Genomic DNA, 17,979 nt, shown 5'->3' with positions numbered 1-17,979 from the left:
ATACAATTTGAGGAATTTGAATAATGGTGGAATTTTGTAAAAATAGTTTTATTTTCAAATCTATTCAGCTTAGACGATTTATTGATTGTTTCAGAATACATTTTAGTGAGAGTGTGTTAAGAGGAAGTCCCCCAAATGTTTAAAGAACTGGATATGTTCTCTCATCATTGCATGATGACAGAGTGTTTGTAAAGAGTTGAACTGTTGCTTTGAAAATAGCAAAAATATATCTAAGAAAAACAAGAAATATGTTGCGGAAAAATATTGTATTGTGTGTGAGTAAGTTTTCCCAGAAGGATGCGCTAAAATAAATACAGGAAACGTAAATCTCAGTTGAATAACCGACTGTAGTTTTAACCCTTGACAGGTTATAAAAACGCAAAAAAAAAAAGCATGTTTTTTTGTTTTTTTTGTATGTGTATTGTGATAAAATGATGGTGGAAAAAAAATCCATCAAGATTTTACTAGGTTACCAATTAGCCTATGAAATTGAATTTTTTTTTCTAAAAATATATTTAACATTAAGCACTCGGGCTGAATTGAAAATGATAGAAAGAAAGATTTTTGAGGGGAAATATTTACGAATGAGCATTTAACACTTAGGAATTAAAATGGAAAATTTAAATGAGACAATTTAAAATAATGTGCACACAGTTTTTAGCATAAAGTATTTAAAATTCTAAGAATTAAAAATAAAAGTTTAATTAGGGTAATTTTGATTTTCAATTGGAATTTAACTGTTCAAACAGTTCCTCTGTGACTTTTAAATCAGATTTATTTTAACACAAGAAGCCATATAGCAATACAAGAAATAGGAATTTCCTACTTAATAAACAAATCAATTTTTCTGAATATTAATTTTTGTCTGAATTTCACTATTCAAATTATGTTAAAATTTCCATTTTCCTTCATTAAATTTAAAAATTGATGATATAAAAGGCTTTTTTCTTCTGCTTAAAAAATAATTTAACTCATTTCCTGATAGTTCAGTCAAATTTCTTTCTTTCTTTATATTATGTAACGGCATCTTAAAAGGAAAATTATAAGCAATATTCTCAATCACTATAATGATATTCATAATTCCTTTTAGACTCAAATTTATAATTCAACTTTTGTTTCCCCGGTGCAAATACAAAAGCCAAAAAAATAAATAAAATTAAAAAAAAAAAAAAAAAAAAACGTTATTTTTTTCAAATAAAAATTCTTTTTAGCGAAGAAGATAGTTCAGTCAAATTTCTTTCTTTCTTTATATTATGTAACGGCATCTTAAAAGGAAAATTATAAGCAATATTCTCGATTTTAAATTTAATTTAATTGGTTAAAAATAAGTATTGTATAATTGAAATTTATGTAAAATATTTCAAATAATTAGTTCGTGTAAAAATATTCATAAGAAATCGAAAAAAAACTTTACTAGAATCAATGCGTATTTCTTAAAAGACGATTATTAGTAATTATTTATATTGCAATTTCAAAAAACATTAAGGAAGGAGGCGCTTCTTAGCTACAAATGACTTGACAATATTATAATAGTAAGTTTACCCGCAATTTCTATGCCAAAAAATTTATTCAAATTGATTTTTCTTTTCTTTTCTTTTTTTTTTTTTTTTTTTTTTTTTTTTTTTTTATGAAAAACCATTCTGATGAAATTTTTCTTTCTTTTCTTTTTTTTATTAAGGGAAGAATTAATTAAATGATTTGTAGAAATAATTAATTAAATACTTAGTCATTTGGAAATTTAATGAAGCTCACATGTATGACTAATCTGAAAAAATAAATTTAAAAAAAACATGGAAAAGTTTCATAGGGAAGGGGAAAAATGCTTCCTATTAAGTAGTTGGTCCTATTTTCACCTCCATAAAGCACGATGCCCATTTAAATGGGCTTCAACAACGAAAAATATTCACCCCTTAAAAATAATAAGCACTCACCCTAAAACTTCCGATATTCCCCTCACCCTTCCCGAAAGTAAAAAGCACACCGGGGCGGCGTGATTGCCGTGCGCCCCTACCGCTCGCGAAATAACGGCCCAGAACACAGTAGTCCGTCAGACAGAGCAGACGACGATAGCACTGCATCGTCCAAAGGGCTTTCGCTGACAACGTGTTCGAGAACACCCCCGACTTTGTAACGCGATATCTTCCAAAGATACACCGACACTTTTTTTCTCCTGGCGATTTTTTTTTAATTTTTGTTTTTTCTACATTTTTTTTTTTTCTCTTCGGTACGGTGCCACTGACAGATGTGACAAAATGACTGCGGTTCCATTCCAGAGAGTGGACTGCACTGGTTGAACTTTCTGGCCTAGGACGAGAACCTGTTCTGCTGCTCCGTTTCGACGCGGGAGTTTTAAAACGATGTCGAAGATGGTGTTCGGAAGATACGCTTTGATAGGATTGTGCATCGTCTTAACAGGTGAGACTATTTTTTTAAAAAAAAATATGGAAGTTTTTGCTTTTGTCAATATTCTATTCAAGAAACGCACCTTCAAAGCATGGTTCATTATTTGGAAATTTAGCATTCATATTGCCTCTTTTCTTATTCCGAGACGTATTTATTTATAGAATATTATTTCACAGCCATGGGAGAAAATGGCAAATAGGTGCATTCATAAAATTATTGTAATTGTGAAGAAAAAATTTCCGTAGAGTGGTTAATATAATTTCAAACCCTTTCCGAATCAAAAACTCTGAAAAAATCTATAAAAATATTTCAGAATATAACATGCAAATTAATAAAATAAATTAATTTTATTTAAATGCGCCATCCATTTTCAAACTTTTTTCTCAAATTTTTCGATTATAAACAGTTCGCGGAAAAATTAAATCCTTCTCAAAACTAAATTTTTACGAAATTCTATTAAAATGTAAGAAAAGAATAAATTATTCAGTTAGATAGAAATAAAATAATTTATAAAGTAAAATGAAATTATGAAATTAAATTAAAATATTTTGAAATTAACATGTAAATTTTGCATAAGTTTAAAAATTAACGTTCTGATAATGTACTCAAAATTTTTACAATTCCTTTATTGATTATTTGAAATGATATCTAAAACTATTAATTTTTAAATCAGCATTTGTTTTAACAACTACATAAAAATTTTAAGAAAAATTACTTCAAATAAATAAACCATTCATAAAATTCATTTTGAAGTTTTAATTTATGATCGGGAAATCAATTGCATTTTTATAAAATACCAAACCAACTTAGAAATTCAAAGAAAATTCCAATTCCAGAGTAACTTAGAAAATATTTAATTTAATCTAGAATATTTAATTTAATATTTTATGGTATTTTGAAACGCAAAAACAAACTTTTTATTAATTTAACAAAACGAAAAGATCCTAACAAAGTTTCGCATTCTTCTCTGTAATGATATAACTTCATACTTTATCTTACTGTAAAGTTATCAAAGTGTGAAAGCAACTTTTCAACTGCATTCCATCATTTATTATCAAGCGAATACTTGTGAAATATGACATTATGCTTCGTACTTTGTTTCCTATTATTTGCTTTATGGTTATTTATGGTTTTATGAAAAATGAAGCATTCCATTTGGAAGAAGAGGATTCTGTGAATTCATATGATGTAAAAGTGAGATGAATGATGTTTCCTCGTAAGATGAGAATAGAAAAAGAATAAGCAGCAAATGTAAAATATTTTATGCAATCAAAGCAATTTATATCATGAATTGTCATTCGAAAGGAAGCGCTGTAAAAAAAAAAAAAAAATTACTTTGAACTAGTTTTTCGGACGGCATCGAGCAAATGGAGACTGATGAAAGTTTTTAAAGAATTACAACTCGTTCTATTTTTTTATACTTTTATTTTTTTATATTCGTTCTATTTTTTTATTTTCTTAACTCAAAACAATTTTAGGTCATTTTGATATATACTGAAAATAATTTTTAAATTTATCTGGTGAGAAAAATATACAATAGGCAAAAATACCGAAATATGCGAGTTTTACAAATGTTAAAATGAATAATGCTGGAACTTTCGATAGTTTCCATATAATTTATTTAATTTGATTAATTATTTCGATTTTTCATACAAATGCTATTAGAATAAAATAATTTGAGTTACAGTTCAATTCATTTAAATATGCACATTTTTAAACAAAATCAGATTCCCATCAATTTGTGCATGACGCATAAAGTACTTCTTGAATCTTATTTCTCATACCAATCACAGCAAAAGATATTGGGGTTAAAACCTTGACTTCGTTTCATGAGAATATTTAAGACTTTTAATTTATGAATAATAATTATAAATAAAGCTTCAAATTACATTTTCAAGAATTATAAAATTCAGATAATTATATATCGATAGTGTTTTATTAATGCGTTTAACTAATTAATGAATCAAGTATAATTTTTATTTTTAACGAAAATGTGCAGAAGCAATAATGCACCAGTTTCTTTTAATTTCAAATTTTAAGAATACTATTAAAAATAAATTTGACATTATCTGGTACATTTGCATCGATACGTATAACGAAATATAAGTCGTGTTATATCCATAAGTAATTAGCATAAAATTTATTTCAAATCAATAATTTACATTAAAGTATATTAGCATATTATGTAAAAACATGCAAATTTAAATTTCGCTTTTTTTATGCTTTAAACACAGCTCATTTACATAATTCATTTGTTATTTGTATTTAATTTTGGATTTTGGAAATAGTACCAGAAGCTACGGAGTATGTTAATTATAATTATATGCTTCATAGGATTTGAGAAATCTGATCAGCTCAAATTTTTTGTCTTTTTCTCTAAGCATGAAAGACAGACTTTGAACATATATGTATAAATATAGGTATACATATATTGATCTAACTTATTAATATTTATTGATATATTGATTGGAATTTATTCATTATTAGTTTACCCTCTAAATGAATGTTTAGATACATTGTAATATCAAATAGGCAAAACTGTTCTATTTATGTTTTCCATATTTGGACTTAAGAAAGGAAATAACATCTTTTATTGTAGTTAATCCAAAATTAAATCCTGCTTTCCCAAGGAAATTCTTTATCATATCGCGATGTTTGCTATAAAATTAATAATTCTTTTTGAGACCATGGAATATATATATATATATATATATATATATATATATATATATATATATATATATATATATATATATATATATATATGCTACCAAATCTGTCAGTATTGAAATATTCATAATGAATTATTTTATCGACTATGATTAGAGCTGCAATTTCTAAATTATTCGCAATAAAAATCTTAATTATAACTTTACCATAAACTATTGTTTTATTAATTGAATTATAAATATTATTTGATTATTATTAATGAATGATGATGGAAAAAACCCTAAATTTGGAAGAAAGTTGAAGAGATTTCGTCATCCTAAAAAAATCCCCAGTGTTTTGATTTCTATTCTAAAAATTGAAAAGGACTATTTTGATTTGTTAATTACTTATTAATAAAAAATTCAAATTAATTTTGTCTAACAAGCTAAATTACTTTCTTTTCTTAAATGAATCTCAGATAAAAAAAATCTATTATGCCATTACAAAAAAAGCCATCCTTTTCAAGGGTTAAAAAGACCGACAGCTCTTTTTCCAGACAGTGATTCTAGGTTATGTCTCAAAAGTCATTCTGAATCAGTCAAATGGTAAACAGTAATACATTTTTGAATCAGTTTTCTTATCTGAATCTCTTTACGTCCTGCTAATTGTTGCTTATATTTTCTAATTTGAGTAGCTTAGAGGCATATTTTATAAAATTATGAGAAAATTGTGAGTTAAATCTTTATTATTTATCTTCAGTTTTCTATTTGCATTTCTAAATTCTCGGTCCAATTTAGGACAGAATATTCTCCGAGAAGAGGAGAATATTCTGTTTTTTAAGGAATTCAAATGATCAAAAATATTTTTTAAATAATTTTATGAAAAGCAACAAAGAAGTTCCTCGTCATCAATCACAGATCTGGTTTCATCTGTTCTTATGTTATGTCAGTTTCACAAATTTATAACGAATTGTCCTAGCTTATTAATTATTTTAATTAAGAATTTATATTAATTTTATTAAAAAAATTGAAATAATTAGAAAAAACAATTAAGCAGTTTCGTGGCCCAAATTGCGGATCTGTTTGTCAGTTACGCCAATCTCTATTCCTAAAATTATAGCGAATGGTCTTGGCTTGTAAATTATTTATTAATTAAAAATTCAAATTAATTTTATCTTACAAAGTTAATTTCTTTTCCTTAATGGAATGCAGTTCTAAAAATATCGTAATATAATGTTATTAGAAAACGCTGTTTTCAAGGGTTAAAAAGTGATTTTTTTTTTCTGGGCAGTGAGTCTGGGCTGTGACCCAAAAGTAATTAAATGATTCCGACTTATCCAAGCAGTTAGTAGCAATATATTTCTGAATACTGATGCATATCATTTTACGTTCTTTTAATTTTTATTTCCATTTTTCTAATGATGTGTCGTTTATGGAAAAAAAATTATAAAGTGCTAATAGAACTGTTGGCTAAATCCTTAAAGTGCTTATTAGCAATATTCTGATCGCATTTCTGAATTATGATATAAATTTGGATTAGAATACCACTGAAGGGAGAGAAAAATATGTTTTAATGAATTAAATTAATCTAAATATTTAAATTATTTATGAAAAAAAGTTCTTCAGCCCTAGCTAGGGAATTAATTTAGCCATTGCTTTTCATGTGAAAGGCTCTATCTGTCTGCCACTATCCATTCATCCTATATTCGTAAAAAAAAAAAAAAAAAAAAAAAAAAAAAAGTTTTATTGCACATCCTGTATAAAAAAAGGACAACGATACAGTTTTCCCACTTCCAACCACTATTACGATTTCATCAATTTTTAATTCACATAAACTTTCATGATGATTGATAAGTCATCATTAATATCTTCTCTCTCACTCTCTTCGGAGAGAAATTTCAAGCACGAGTTCACTGTACATTTTATGGACGGATAATGATTAATACATTCTCCGAGACATAATAATTGTGCATATTTTGCCGAGATGCAGTTTATGTGAAATCTTATCATCATTAGATACGTCATTATTGGTTTACTTCATTACTATCTAGTTCCAAGACATATAAAGAAATAAATTTTGGCAGAGCTTCAGCTTGAACTATTAGACGGATTTCGCAAATTAACGAAAAATTTAGCTATTTTAAAAATATAGCTCACCAATTAATTCCAGTCACTTATTATCAAATATAATTAAATATGTAAGATGTAGTTCATTAAAGATGACTGGCATTGATAATATAGATGATGAATAGGTAGTCTTCGAAGGTGGCTAATTTGAATAATAATTCAGACTTATTAAAATTTCTCCGTTTCTCGACTATTCTTGTACTTTTGTTTATGATTTGAAGAAATGGTCATAATATAAAGATATATATTTAATGAAAGAGATACCTTCAAGTACTGTAATGGTCCTTAATAATTACAGCAAGAAGGCACGTACCGGATCTTGTTTCCTTATTATCTTTTATTTAATGTCTCAGATGTCTATAATATTCCTCTTCTGGAGTATGGAATTAATAGAAAGTATGTGATTGGTTTATCATCTGTACACAATTTAAAATTTTAAGATATTTTTAAATTATTATTTTTATATTTAAAACAAGGCATCAGTTTAGTTAGAAAAAATTAAGAACGGAGAAAGTTTTTTGTTTTTCATGAATAAAATAATATTTTTTTTTTCGAAATCGGCCTCAAGCTTTGTAAAAACATTTTTTCCATTTGTATCTCAAAATATGCAGGGCGATTATAATTTTTTAAAAAAAATTACGAATGCATGCTTCTATAAAGGAGATAATAATAGAGTTACACAAGCAAGATGCAAAAATTAATAATCCTAGAATCATAATTATGGATAAAGTAACGAATTTTCGAACATTTCAAATAACAGTATCGAAATTTTTTTCACGAAAACCTTATCCTCGTAGTCAGTAAAATGGAGCTTAAAACTGCTGCTTTATATAAAGAAAAAAATTAAAAAACAAGAACCATTATATTTACCAGGAAACAAACTGCTTTTCTAATAACATCACAATCTACACCTAGTGTTCAGTTCGCAGTTTAGCTTTCTGAATTTCACTTGAAATCAAAAGAAAATATAAAGGTATAGACATTTCCTGCGCGGACGTTGGACACTATCATGCTTGGTGCCATTACCCTGCACAAATAAAAGGCATAATGATTTATTTTTGCTTTTCTACATTTTTATTAGAAACGTATGTTTTTTGTGGTGAAACTTTAACAAAAGAATGCAAAAAATATGACAATAAGACAGTGTGTGTCTACTATAGAAGACACTGCAAACAACGAGAACCTGTTCATTGCCAGCTATACGAAATTTTAATAAACATTTTCAAGTGAGATCGTTCTTATTCTGGACGACTACCCGTTACTATTGAAGTTTTGCAGAAGTGCATGAAGTAAAAGAAAAAAATTGCATTGTAAATGTAAGTGGAACTTTAAGAGCACGGCGCGAGGAATTCCTCTGTTTTTCAATTCTGCATTCTTTTTATTCAAATGTTGACATTCAATTAATGCATTTTCTTATGCTTATTAACAACCATATGCAGCAAGTTATCTGGTAACAATTGGCCTTTACGCATTCTTTGGACAAACAAGGCACACTTTTCATTGAATGGTAACATTAAATCATAGAGAGATTCAAATTCCAAAGATATGATCATATTTCCATTACACGAAGCATCTTCATACTTGACCCTTACTTTTTCAGATATTAATGCTCAATATCTACGAAGATATATATTAACAATTCCTTTTAATCAATGCTGCATAATTATGTCATTTCTTATTTTCAACTACAAAATGTTTTATTTGATATTGGGTAGATGCAAAATGATGCTGCCTTTCATATAGTGTCTTCTATAAAGTTTTGTAATCAATTCATTTTGATGAAAAACTTCCTACCAATTCACGATCCCGCGTGACTCAGGTTAACCAATTTCACTCTGATGGAGTTATCACTGTGGGGATGCATGAAATCTAAAAGTGTTGACACCAAATCCATTAACTGTGTTTGATTTCAAAAAAGCTTGCCGATGTGACATTCAATAGATTCTTCTTAACGTGATATGCGTAGCAGCATCATTTAAATCGCCGCATGTAAAGATTCATTGTATTTAAGGGTAGGGAACATCAGAAATTTACCAAATATAAACATTTTTATATAATTATTGATTATTTGTCTTTTATTAAGCTGTTTTTTTTCAGTATTTCTTCGTCTTTTACTATATCTGTGAAGCGAGAAAAACGCATTTTTAATTTAATTTTAATTTTTTTAGAATGACTGTCCCTTTTTCAGAAGAAAGAAAAGCAACAGGTACTATTAGAAAATTTCGAAATTATGTATGTCGTTTTAACCTTAGCTGTAAGAGCTGGATTAGTGTTTTTCCTAATATTCATGAGCGCATGCCATATAATACCCGTAATCAAAATTTCATATTATTTTCTCGAATAGCTACTTTCATATCATTCATATCCCCATATCAAATTATACTTCATATCATCCTGTTATCGCCTATTATTACAACAATTACCTTAAAGGGATTAGGAAAAATCTTTGAATACAAAATACCAATTTTTGTTTTTGTTTTGTTGTCTTAATATTTAATAGGTTTGATTAATGTCCAGACAAAATTAATATCCGTTAATAAATACATTTTGGTGTTGAGTTTAAATTTAAAACTGGCATATTTTTTTTTTTTTTTTTTTTTTTGTGTGTGTGTGCGATAACTAGCAACGTTAGTGTCCATTTCGTCCTTCGAGAAATTTAGTAATATTTAATTCCAATTAAATGGTTTAGATATATTTTCATGCTAATAATTCCATCGCATTCTCCGACATTGAAGTCGTGTTATTTTGTTTTACATAAATGTGTAAAACAATTATTTCATTGTGTGTATCATTTTTTCTAATGAACACCGGTCTCATAACATTAAAAATGTTATGAGACCGCCATTAAAAATGTAAATATCTGGTTCATTCATCTTCTAACTTTTGCAATATCGCAATGTTATGCTTTTTAAGCCGGCGTCCTGGCATAGGGGTAGCGCGTCTTCCCCGTGGAATGGGCGTCCTGGGTTCGAGTCCCGGTTTGGGCAGGGTTATTCTTCCGTTGTTCTATGTGTGAAATGTGTGAATGAGCCCTCCTGTAAAAAGGTGTTGTGCAAGCGAATGAGTGATGCGTGAGTAGCAATGTCGTACTGTTGGTAATATTAAAAAAACAAGAGACGCTCCCTCCCCCCAGGCTTAAATCGCTGTCTTCTTAACAGTGGACTTATCCGTGGCAAGTGCCATAAAAAACAACAACAACATGTTTTTTATTCAAATTTTAGCCTGCACAGATATTAAACAAAATTCTTCATTTTTTTTTTTAAATTTCAAAAATGGAAGAAAAGCACAAGATTAAATATTTGATGAAGCAATCAAAACGACTTGAATTACGACTAACTTATTGCCGGAAATAAAGCAAAATAGATTTTTTAAAATTGCCAAAATTAAAGAAAAAAAAAACTTTGCGATACAAAAAGGCAATGTTTTAAAATTTTAAATTGGTGTAAAATTAATTTTTGTGCCATAATATTTTCGACCGGATATTATCGTGGAAAAACGCCAAAATTCAGTTTAACTTTTAATTAATCCTAATTCAAATTTCAAAAATACAGAAAACATGTACATTTCTCCCTATCCAGGCATATATGTATCTAATTTGCTAATACAAGTCAACAGCCTGGTAAACACCAAACACACAGAGAAAGAGAGAGACGAACATAGACACACACATTCATCTTTTTTATTAGTAAGAATAGATATAATGACAAACGAAATTAATAACATTACGTTAAACTATTTTTTTGAAAGGTTCTTAGAAATTAAATTAAAGAAAATATTGCTTATGAAAGTTATTAATCCATACAAAAGGATTAAAAAAAACAATTGTCAAATCGATGTCGCAGAATGCTGTGCCATTCATTGCTTCTTAAATCAGTGAAAATAATTTGCTCATTTAACACACAAACGGAATTATACTCATAATTAGCATACTCATTAGATTCCCATTAAAGACTAGCTAACAAAATTAATTACATAATTAAGAGTATTTGCAGGAAATTTTTGCCTTCTTCTTAAAATGATGATTTGAGCTCTCATAAATAGAAATATCTCTGTTCAAATTTCTAATATCTTTATGCGCTCTAACACTATTGAATAAAAATGATGGTACGTATATATATATATAGGTTTCACAATAAAGCAGAATGCATTTTTGTTCCAATTAATTATTAGGAATATTCTCATTTTTTCTTCTTTTATAAGTATTCAACGCATACTTATAGAATTTGGTTCATTTTGTCTTTTGTTTCATAGTTCAGTGTAAAGAATAAAATATTTGTTATAAAATTTATTCTTTAGGCTGATCAGATATAAAATTCCATGCTAAGCTAATTTTTGTTTCAAAACCATGTACTAAATTTTGCATTTGTAATACGTTGTATTTTTTTTTTAGTTACCGAATTCACACACATACGAAGAAAGTACGGCCATCTTTGACGGATTTCACTCATTATTAGAAAGTACACTACAATTTTGGTAAATTGATTTCATACGAAATTGTATTCGATTAGCTTATCTATTTTTGGAATAATCTTGTTTATAATCAGAATGAGAGTCAAAAGTAATTCGGAAAATCGTTTTCGTGAATGAAAAGAACCACAGTAATTGAATGTTCGACAAAACTAAGAAAATTATTTGATTATTGCTTTTTTCATTTTATGTTTCGTATGGATTAAACAAAAGAAAATAATTGTAGAAAAACAAAACAAAATAAAATTGCAATTTCATTTGTGTGCTGAAAAATATAATTTCTATTTTCTTTAATTTTTAATATTTAGTTTCCCCTTTATAATATAATATTATAATTATGATGGGCTCATTAAAAAAAAACCGCCAATTAAGTACCAGATGGCGCCACGTGCATGGGCTAAAAATTTAATTATCCTACAGAATTGACTAGATATATTTTAGAAATGATGAACCATTAAAAAATCATGAATTATAACATTTTCAGAATTTCAAAATCGTAATGCTTCAGAAAAAGACAGGAAAAAAATTAATAAATTCCTAATTTACATAAATGGGTTTAATTTTTTTTAATAAAGTTTTTTGTATAAGTCTTTGAAATTTATTAATTAATTGTGCACACCTTATTTTAAAGTTCTATTTGTATTTAGGTTAGTTTACAAGAGACTGGCTTGGATATATAAAATGAGGACGAAGAAACATTAACCGGTACATCACAATTTGCACAACAATAAACACACCAATACGCCAACTATTGATTAAAGGCGAAGATTTTGATACATTACATTTGTTCATAGAAAGTTAAGAACATTTTTACCAAAATAGAAATCTGAAATCAGATTATATATTTTCTGTAATGTAAGTAGCTAAATACAGGTTCCACAAATTTTGAAGTAATAAAATCTATCAGTTTTATTTTATTTCAAATTTCTTGCTACATTATATATCTTATAGTTCTGACATACTGCTTGAAAGAAATGCCCTTTGCTCATCGGAAATATTTTAGAAGGGAATAGTTTCTTCAGATAGAAAATTGAATATAAGTTTAATTTCGTTATTATTCATAAAGATTTTTCTAATCTAATATGAAAAGAAAAAAAAAATATTTCTAGAATAAGAGGAAATGAATCGGGAAAAAATGCAGTATATATCTTTAAATAAATATATAAATTCCTCTCATATAAAGCAGAAAACAATCAGAACTTAGTATTTACTATTTTTATTTCTACGAGATACAAAATATTGTTCAATTAATAACTGCTGAAATTTAAATATTTTTTTTAGATGTAGAAATATTATAAGGAAAATAATTTATTCCATGAAAATTTCTTTTTCTTCTTACTTTTCATCCCCTGATTTAGTGAAGAATTCAAATTATGTAAAATTCAGATAAAATAATTAATTTCTGAGATTATTAAGGAAGTCTTTAGAAATTGTTTTATCCCTTTTTTCAGTGACTTTAGATATTCGCCAAACATTATCAACAACTGGGGTATATTCTCTAAGAAAAATAATAATAAAAAAAGGCAGGAAAAAGATAAAGGAAATGTTGAAAATAACATAAAATTAATTATTGATATAAAAAACAAAGATTTCATTACATAAGCAAATGTTTAAAAAAATAATAATTAACCAACATGAAAATGACTTCAGCGGTTGAACATAAGAATAGTTCCGGATATGATTCATACTTGGTATGCTATTGATAATCTTTTATTTGAGTAATAATAAAAGATCACAAACATAATTATATTCTAAATTACAGCAATCTCAGTTTTAACGATATTATAGGAATTACCATGTAATGGAAATAAGTCTTTTTCATAAATATTCCTATTCAGTCTTTTTTAAATTAATTCGAAATGTGATTAATCCAGAAAGCATTATTCAATAAAGCATGCAACTAAATTAAAAATTCACGCGACTAGAATCCATTTATCTTTATTTAAGAGTTTTAATTAATCTATGGTATAGAAAAAATGATTAAAAAGCCTTAATTTATGCTTTCTTTCGTCTTGTAATTTTTTTGTAAGTATAAACAGCTGTGGGAAAAAATCTTATTAAATCTTATCTTAGAATCCATGTTTCAATTTTTAATTATTTCATTTTACTTTTTCCATAAATTTTAAAATCTGTTATATTTCTAAAATTTTTCCTCTAATGTTTAAATATTGATTTATATAATAAGATTCAAACACTCCACGCCATCTAAAATATAACACCATATTTTCTTTACACAGCGTAAATTGAAAACTGTGTACAAGTTGTTATAAATATCAGAAAAAAATGCTAGTTTAACTGAACGATGAAACATAAACTGATGATGAAATTGATGAAAACCTAAAAATGAATTTAAAAAAAAGAGAGAGAGTTGAAAATAAAGCAATCGCTGTTGGACTAGAAAAATTTAAATCCAGACATTCCACAACAGACAGTTTACACAGCCAATAGAGAAATAAAGATAATTAGACTAATTTCATAATAATTTTACAAAAGTTTTAGGAGAATAACCAACCTAAAATCTTGCTTTTTCATTATATTATCTGTAGTTATGTTGCAATTTCTTTAATAGAGATCGTCAATAAATTTTAACTAAATCAGTCATTTAAGAAAAAATTGAAATTGCATCGCGCTTGAAAGATTGGCTGAGCATATCTCTTTACTCTTTAGATATTTGAAGGTGTTTTTTCCAAATTAATAGAGAAAAGTGATATCTTCTAAATGATGAAGATATTGAAAACCGAAAAAAACTATTTTTAAAAAAGAAAGAGAGGTAGACATTTGAAAATAATAAAATAAAGCACTCGCTGTTGGTCAATCAAAATATAAAAAAAACAGATATTATTTTATATATAGATTTACACAACCAATAGAGAAATAAGAATCATCAGATTAATTTCTTAATAATTTTTCAAAAGTTTCAGAAGAGTCATTAATTTAAAATCTTATTTTTTCATTATATATTTTCTGTAGAGTAATGTTACTATTTTTTCCAGTAGAAATCACCAATAAATTTAAATAAAATCAGTCGTTTAATAAAAGACTGAAGTTCCATTATTATGGCTTGACTCTATTTGCGTGTATTGTATCGAAACTTTTCGAAAAAAATGAGAAAACCTTTGTCATCTAGCCATAATTCAAATCAGTATTGGCTAAATAGCTATTGTGTTGCTTCAAATTGTTAATTTAATTTTACAGAATTAAACAAGGATATCTGATGTAAACTAGTGTGTTAAATTGCATTCAGATTATTAAGCTTCTTTTATGCAAGAATTCACCAAATATTCAAAAAATTTGCTTGATAATAGCTTAATAACATTGTTCTCTATCATTCAGCTTCTCCTGCAAAAATAAATTTTTGAACTGTAATGAATGACATGATATATTACAGCCACTCATCTTAATTAGAGACATAATTTTGTTTTATTGCCGATTCGAACTGGGTTCAATATAATAAATTTTCATTGTCTTATATTTTAATGTTCTAGAAAACAAACTAAACTCTAGCTGAAACTGACATTACTCATGATGATATTTTTCATTTTCTTTATCGTATGATGGTGATGAAGTTATTTGCTACTTCAGAGAATTTTGCAAGATAATAAATATGAATATTTCAAACCATCTTAAAAATGTCAGCCAAAATTATTAATTATCAGCAAAGAAAATTTTACCAAAAATTAACTGACATTTAAGTCCAATTTCTAATTGCCAAAGACTCTTTGTACAGGAAAATTAAGAGCACCCTATTATAGAAATTTTCCTTTTCAAAATTTCAAAGAAAATACAAAAATAAAAATGCATTTATTTATCAAAAAGGTACCCAATTTGTACCAGTTAGTATATGTTATAGTATTTCATGTGGTACATTTAATACACTTGCGGTTAACTCACTTGTTTATAAAAATTTATTCACCAGAAAACAAATTCTTGCATTTAAATTTCCTTCGAAAAGAACTCTAGGCTAAAATCTTTGGTGCGTAAAAATGAAATGTGCATTTCAAATACTTTTTTCGACTTTAAAAATGGACTTCTTTATTGGCGAAGCATTCGATAACATCGTGCATTCTTTTAACGGAGGAATAAATAACAAAGTAGCTCCACATAAAACAGAAAGGTGAGTTTTCCCTCCATATGAAACGTTTCTTATTCCATCTTTTCTTTCTCAAAAGAAATGATAAAAAATGTTTGAGTGAAATTCTAATATATGTGAAAAGGAAATGAAACACATGAGCTAGAATAAGATGAAAATAAGTTTTTAATTTACTATATTGAGTAAGTAAAGTTTTTTTATTTTTAAAGTTTAACAGAAATAGTTTATGTTTTTCAGTATATTTCCATCTGTTTTTTCATGAAAGATTTTATTACAAAATATTTGGAATATCTTTCTTCTAAACAATTACCATGTAAGAAATCTTGAAATATCTTTTCAGAAATTTGTGATGAAGTATTGGATGTGGTTTTTTGATAAGAATCCCATCTTGATGCTAAATAGAGCTAAATTTAGAATTAGAACTTGATGCTAAACTTAGAATTTGTGACTATGTATTTCAGTTTTGAAACATTATTACACTAATCATCCGGCGCTTTATTTTCCAAAATTCTAATCTGTCCAATAGAAGGGTGTTTGGTCTATGATGGCAAATCAAACTTCCGCCAGGAAAGCTTAACACGGTAAATTTCCCATGGAATTGACTCTAGAATTCTTTATCTTCTCAACTTGAAGTCAAGTTTCTATCAACAACAATCTCCATTTTTGTGCATGCCTTTGTAAGCTATAACCAATATACAATATATATCACATTTACAAATTTGATTTAAATCTTAAATCTATATTTTCAAGTATTTAAACATTTTTCAAAGATATCTGTCCGTATGATTTCGAAAACAAATTAGAAGTTTAACACTTTCACCATTGATCCAACCCAATTGGACGCGCAAATTATATCCTGGTGAGCCGCTTTCTATTTCAAATAAGGTGTGTAGGATACAAAACGAGTTATCACCAAGGTAGTCCTCGCTTTACATTCTGCACCCTTCGATTGAAATAGAAGTTACCACACCAATATAGAATTTGCACGGCTGGTTCGGCAGGTTGAGTAACAAAAGGACAAAATTGGTAAATTGTTCGCTAAGTTGAATGCTACAACCATTTTTCGGAATAACCCTTTTGTTATACTTTCAGTTTTTTTCTTTACATTTTTTGTAAATCTTACACATTTCCGTTCAATTAATTGAAAGTTGAAGCAAAATTTCTTGAAAAAAATTAGTCCTCGAAATATCTATCATATCAATCACAAAATTGTTCATGAACGTTAAGATTAAATATCAGCCATAACAGTTTAATATCGGAAATAGATTTCAGATATTTACACTTAACCTTTAGAGATAAGCAGCTATTATAAGTCAGCCATCTAACTCTCCGACTCGCCAAGAAGGCACACGAATTTAAACCATAAAAACTGAATCACCGGACCGCCGCAACAGCAACATTGTCGGGAACTGTGGTTGAGTCCTAAGGGCCACCACCGGCCACGGTACAACCCTCCCCGAAGGAAGTACGTCCCGTCATCGATGGGAGGAGTCAGATCCCCCACCTATTAGTGTACCCTCCAGGGTGGCGAGATCCAACCACCATGCCGGAAGCATCTCATCCTCATTTCGAGGTGCCCCCCCCCCCCGAGGGTCGAGCAGATTTTATAAAATAAACTAATTTTTAAGTCTAAAAATATTTCAATGATTTATACTAGAAAAATTTTTGAATGCTAATATTCAAGAATTACTTCCCACAATTACGAATATAAGCTAAATTTTCGCTCTAATACTGTCTCCACTTTATAAATTCCTTTGTTTTTTCTCTTTCTTCTTTATTGCTTTTAATTAAAAGACTTTACATTGTATCACATAATTAGAAAAGAATCAATCAGTGGTTAAAATATTTCGTAAGGAAATATGTTTTTTTATTATTCTTGATATATAATTAAAAGTTTTGCTGTAAAATGCATTAAATGCTATTACCATTTAAAAGGGAAAGCAGGAATTCAAACAAAAATGTATCGAATGAACTCCCATTTGCTACGCACCATTTAAAATCTGAAAAACATAATGGAGAGTAATAATATTATGAGAGTGATATGAGTAAAAATTTGAGAAATAAATAAAGATCAGGATAATGCTATAGTAAAAATATTTTTAAGCGCAACTAAGTAAAATTTTAGGCGAAAGCAATTATGTTCACGCTTGCATAGCGAGGAAATTCATTAAAAATTCAGCTGTTAGACCAGAAAGTAAACAGGAAAATTCGTAATAATTTTCAGCGAAAGAATTTGAAGAATCA

The 17,979-nt window shown here is 27.6% G+C and overlaps 1 protein-coding gene across 3 annotated transcripts in view; it reads left to right on the top strand.

Annotated features, from left to right (window-relative positions):
* The first annotated feature begins 2,050 nt into the window (after positions 1–2,050).
* The window catches only part of LOC129969680 (lachesin-like), a 276,467-nt gene continuing 260,538 nt past the window's right edge, over positions 2,051–17,979 (top strand). For all 3 annotated transcript variants that reach the window (XM_056084361.1, XM_056084353.1, XM_056084346.1), the window contains exon 1: positions 2,051–2,415. In XM_056084361.1, the coding sequence (XP_055940336.1) occupies positions 2,358–2,415 (58 nt within the window). In that variant the 5' untranslated portion in view covers positions 2,051–2,357. The remainder of the gene's footprint in view (positions 2,416–17,979) is intronic.

The sequence above is a fragment of the Argiope bruennichi genome, chromosome 1 (assembly GCF_947563725.1).
Source record: "Argiope bruennichi chromosome 1, qqArgBrue1.1, whole genome shotgun sequence".
In the NCBI taxonomy this organism is placed as follows: Eukaryota; Metazoa; Arthropoda; class Arachnida; order Araneae; family Araneidae; genus Argiope; species Argiope bruennichi.
The sequence above is the reverse complement of the archived record's forward strand: the minus strand, read 5'-3'. Positions and strand labels throughout refer to the sequence as shown.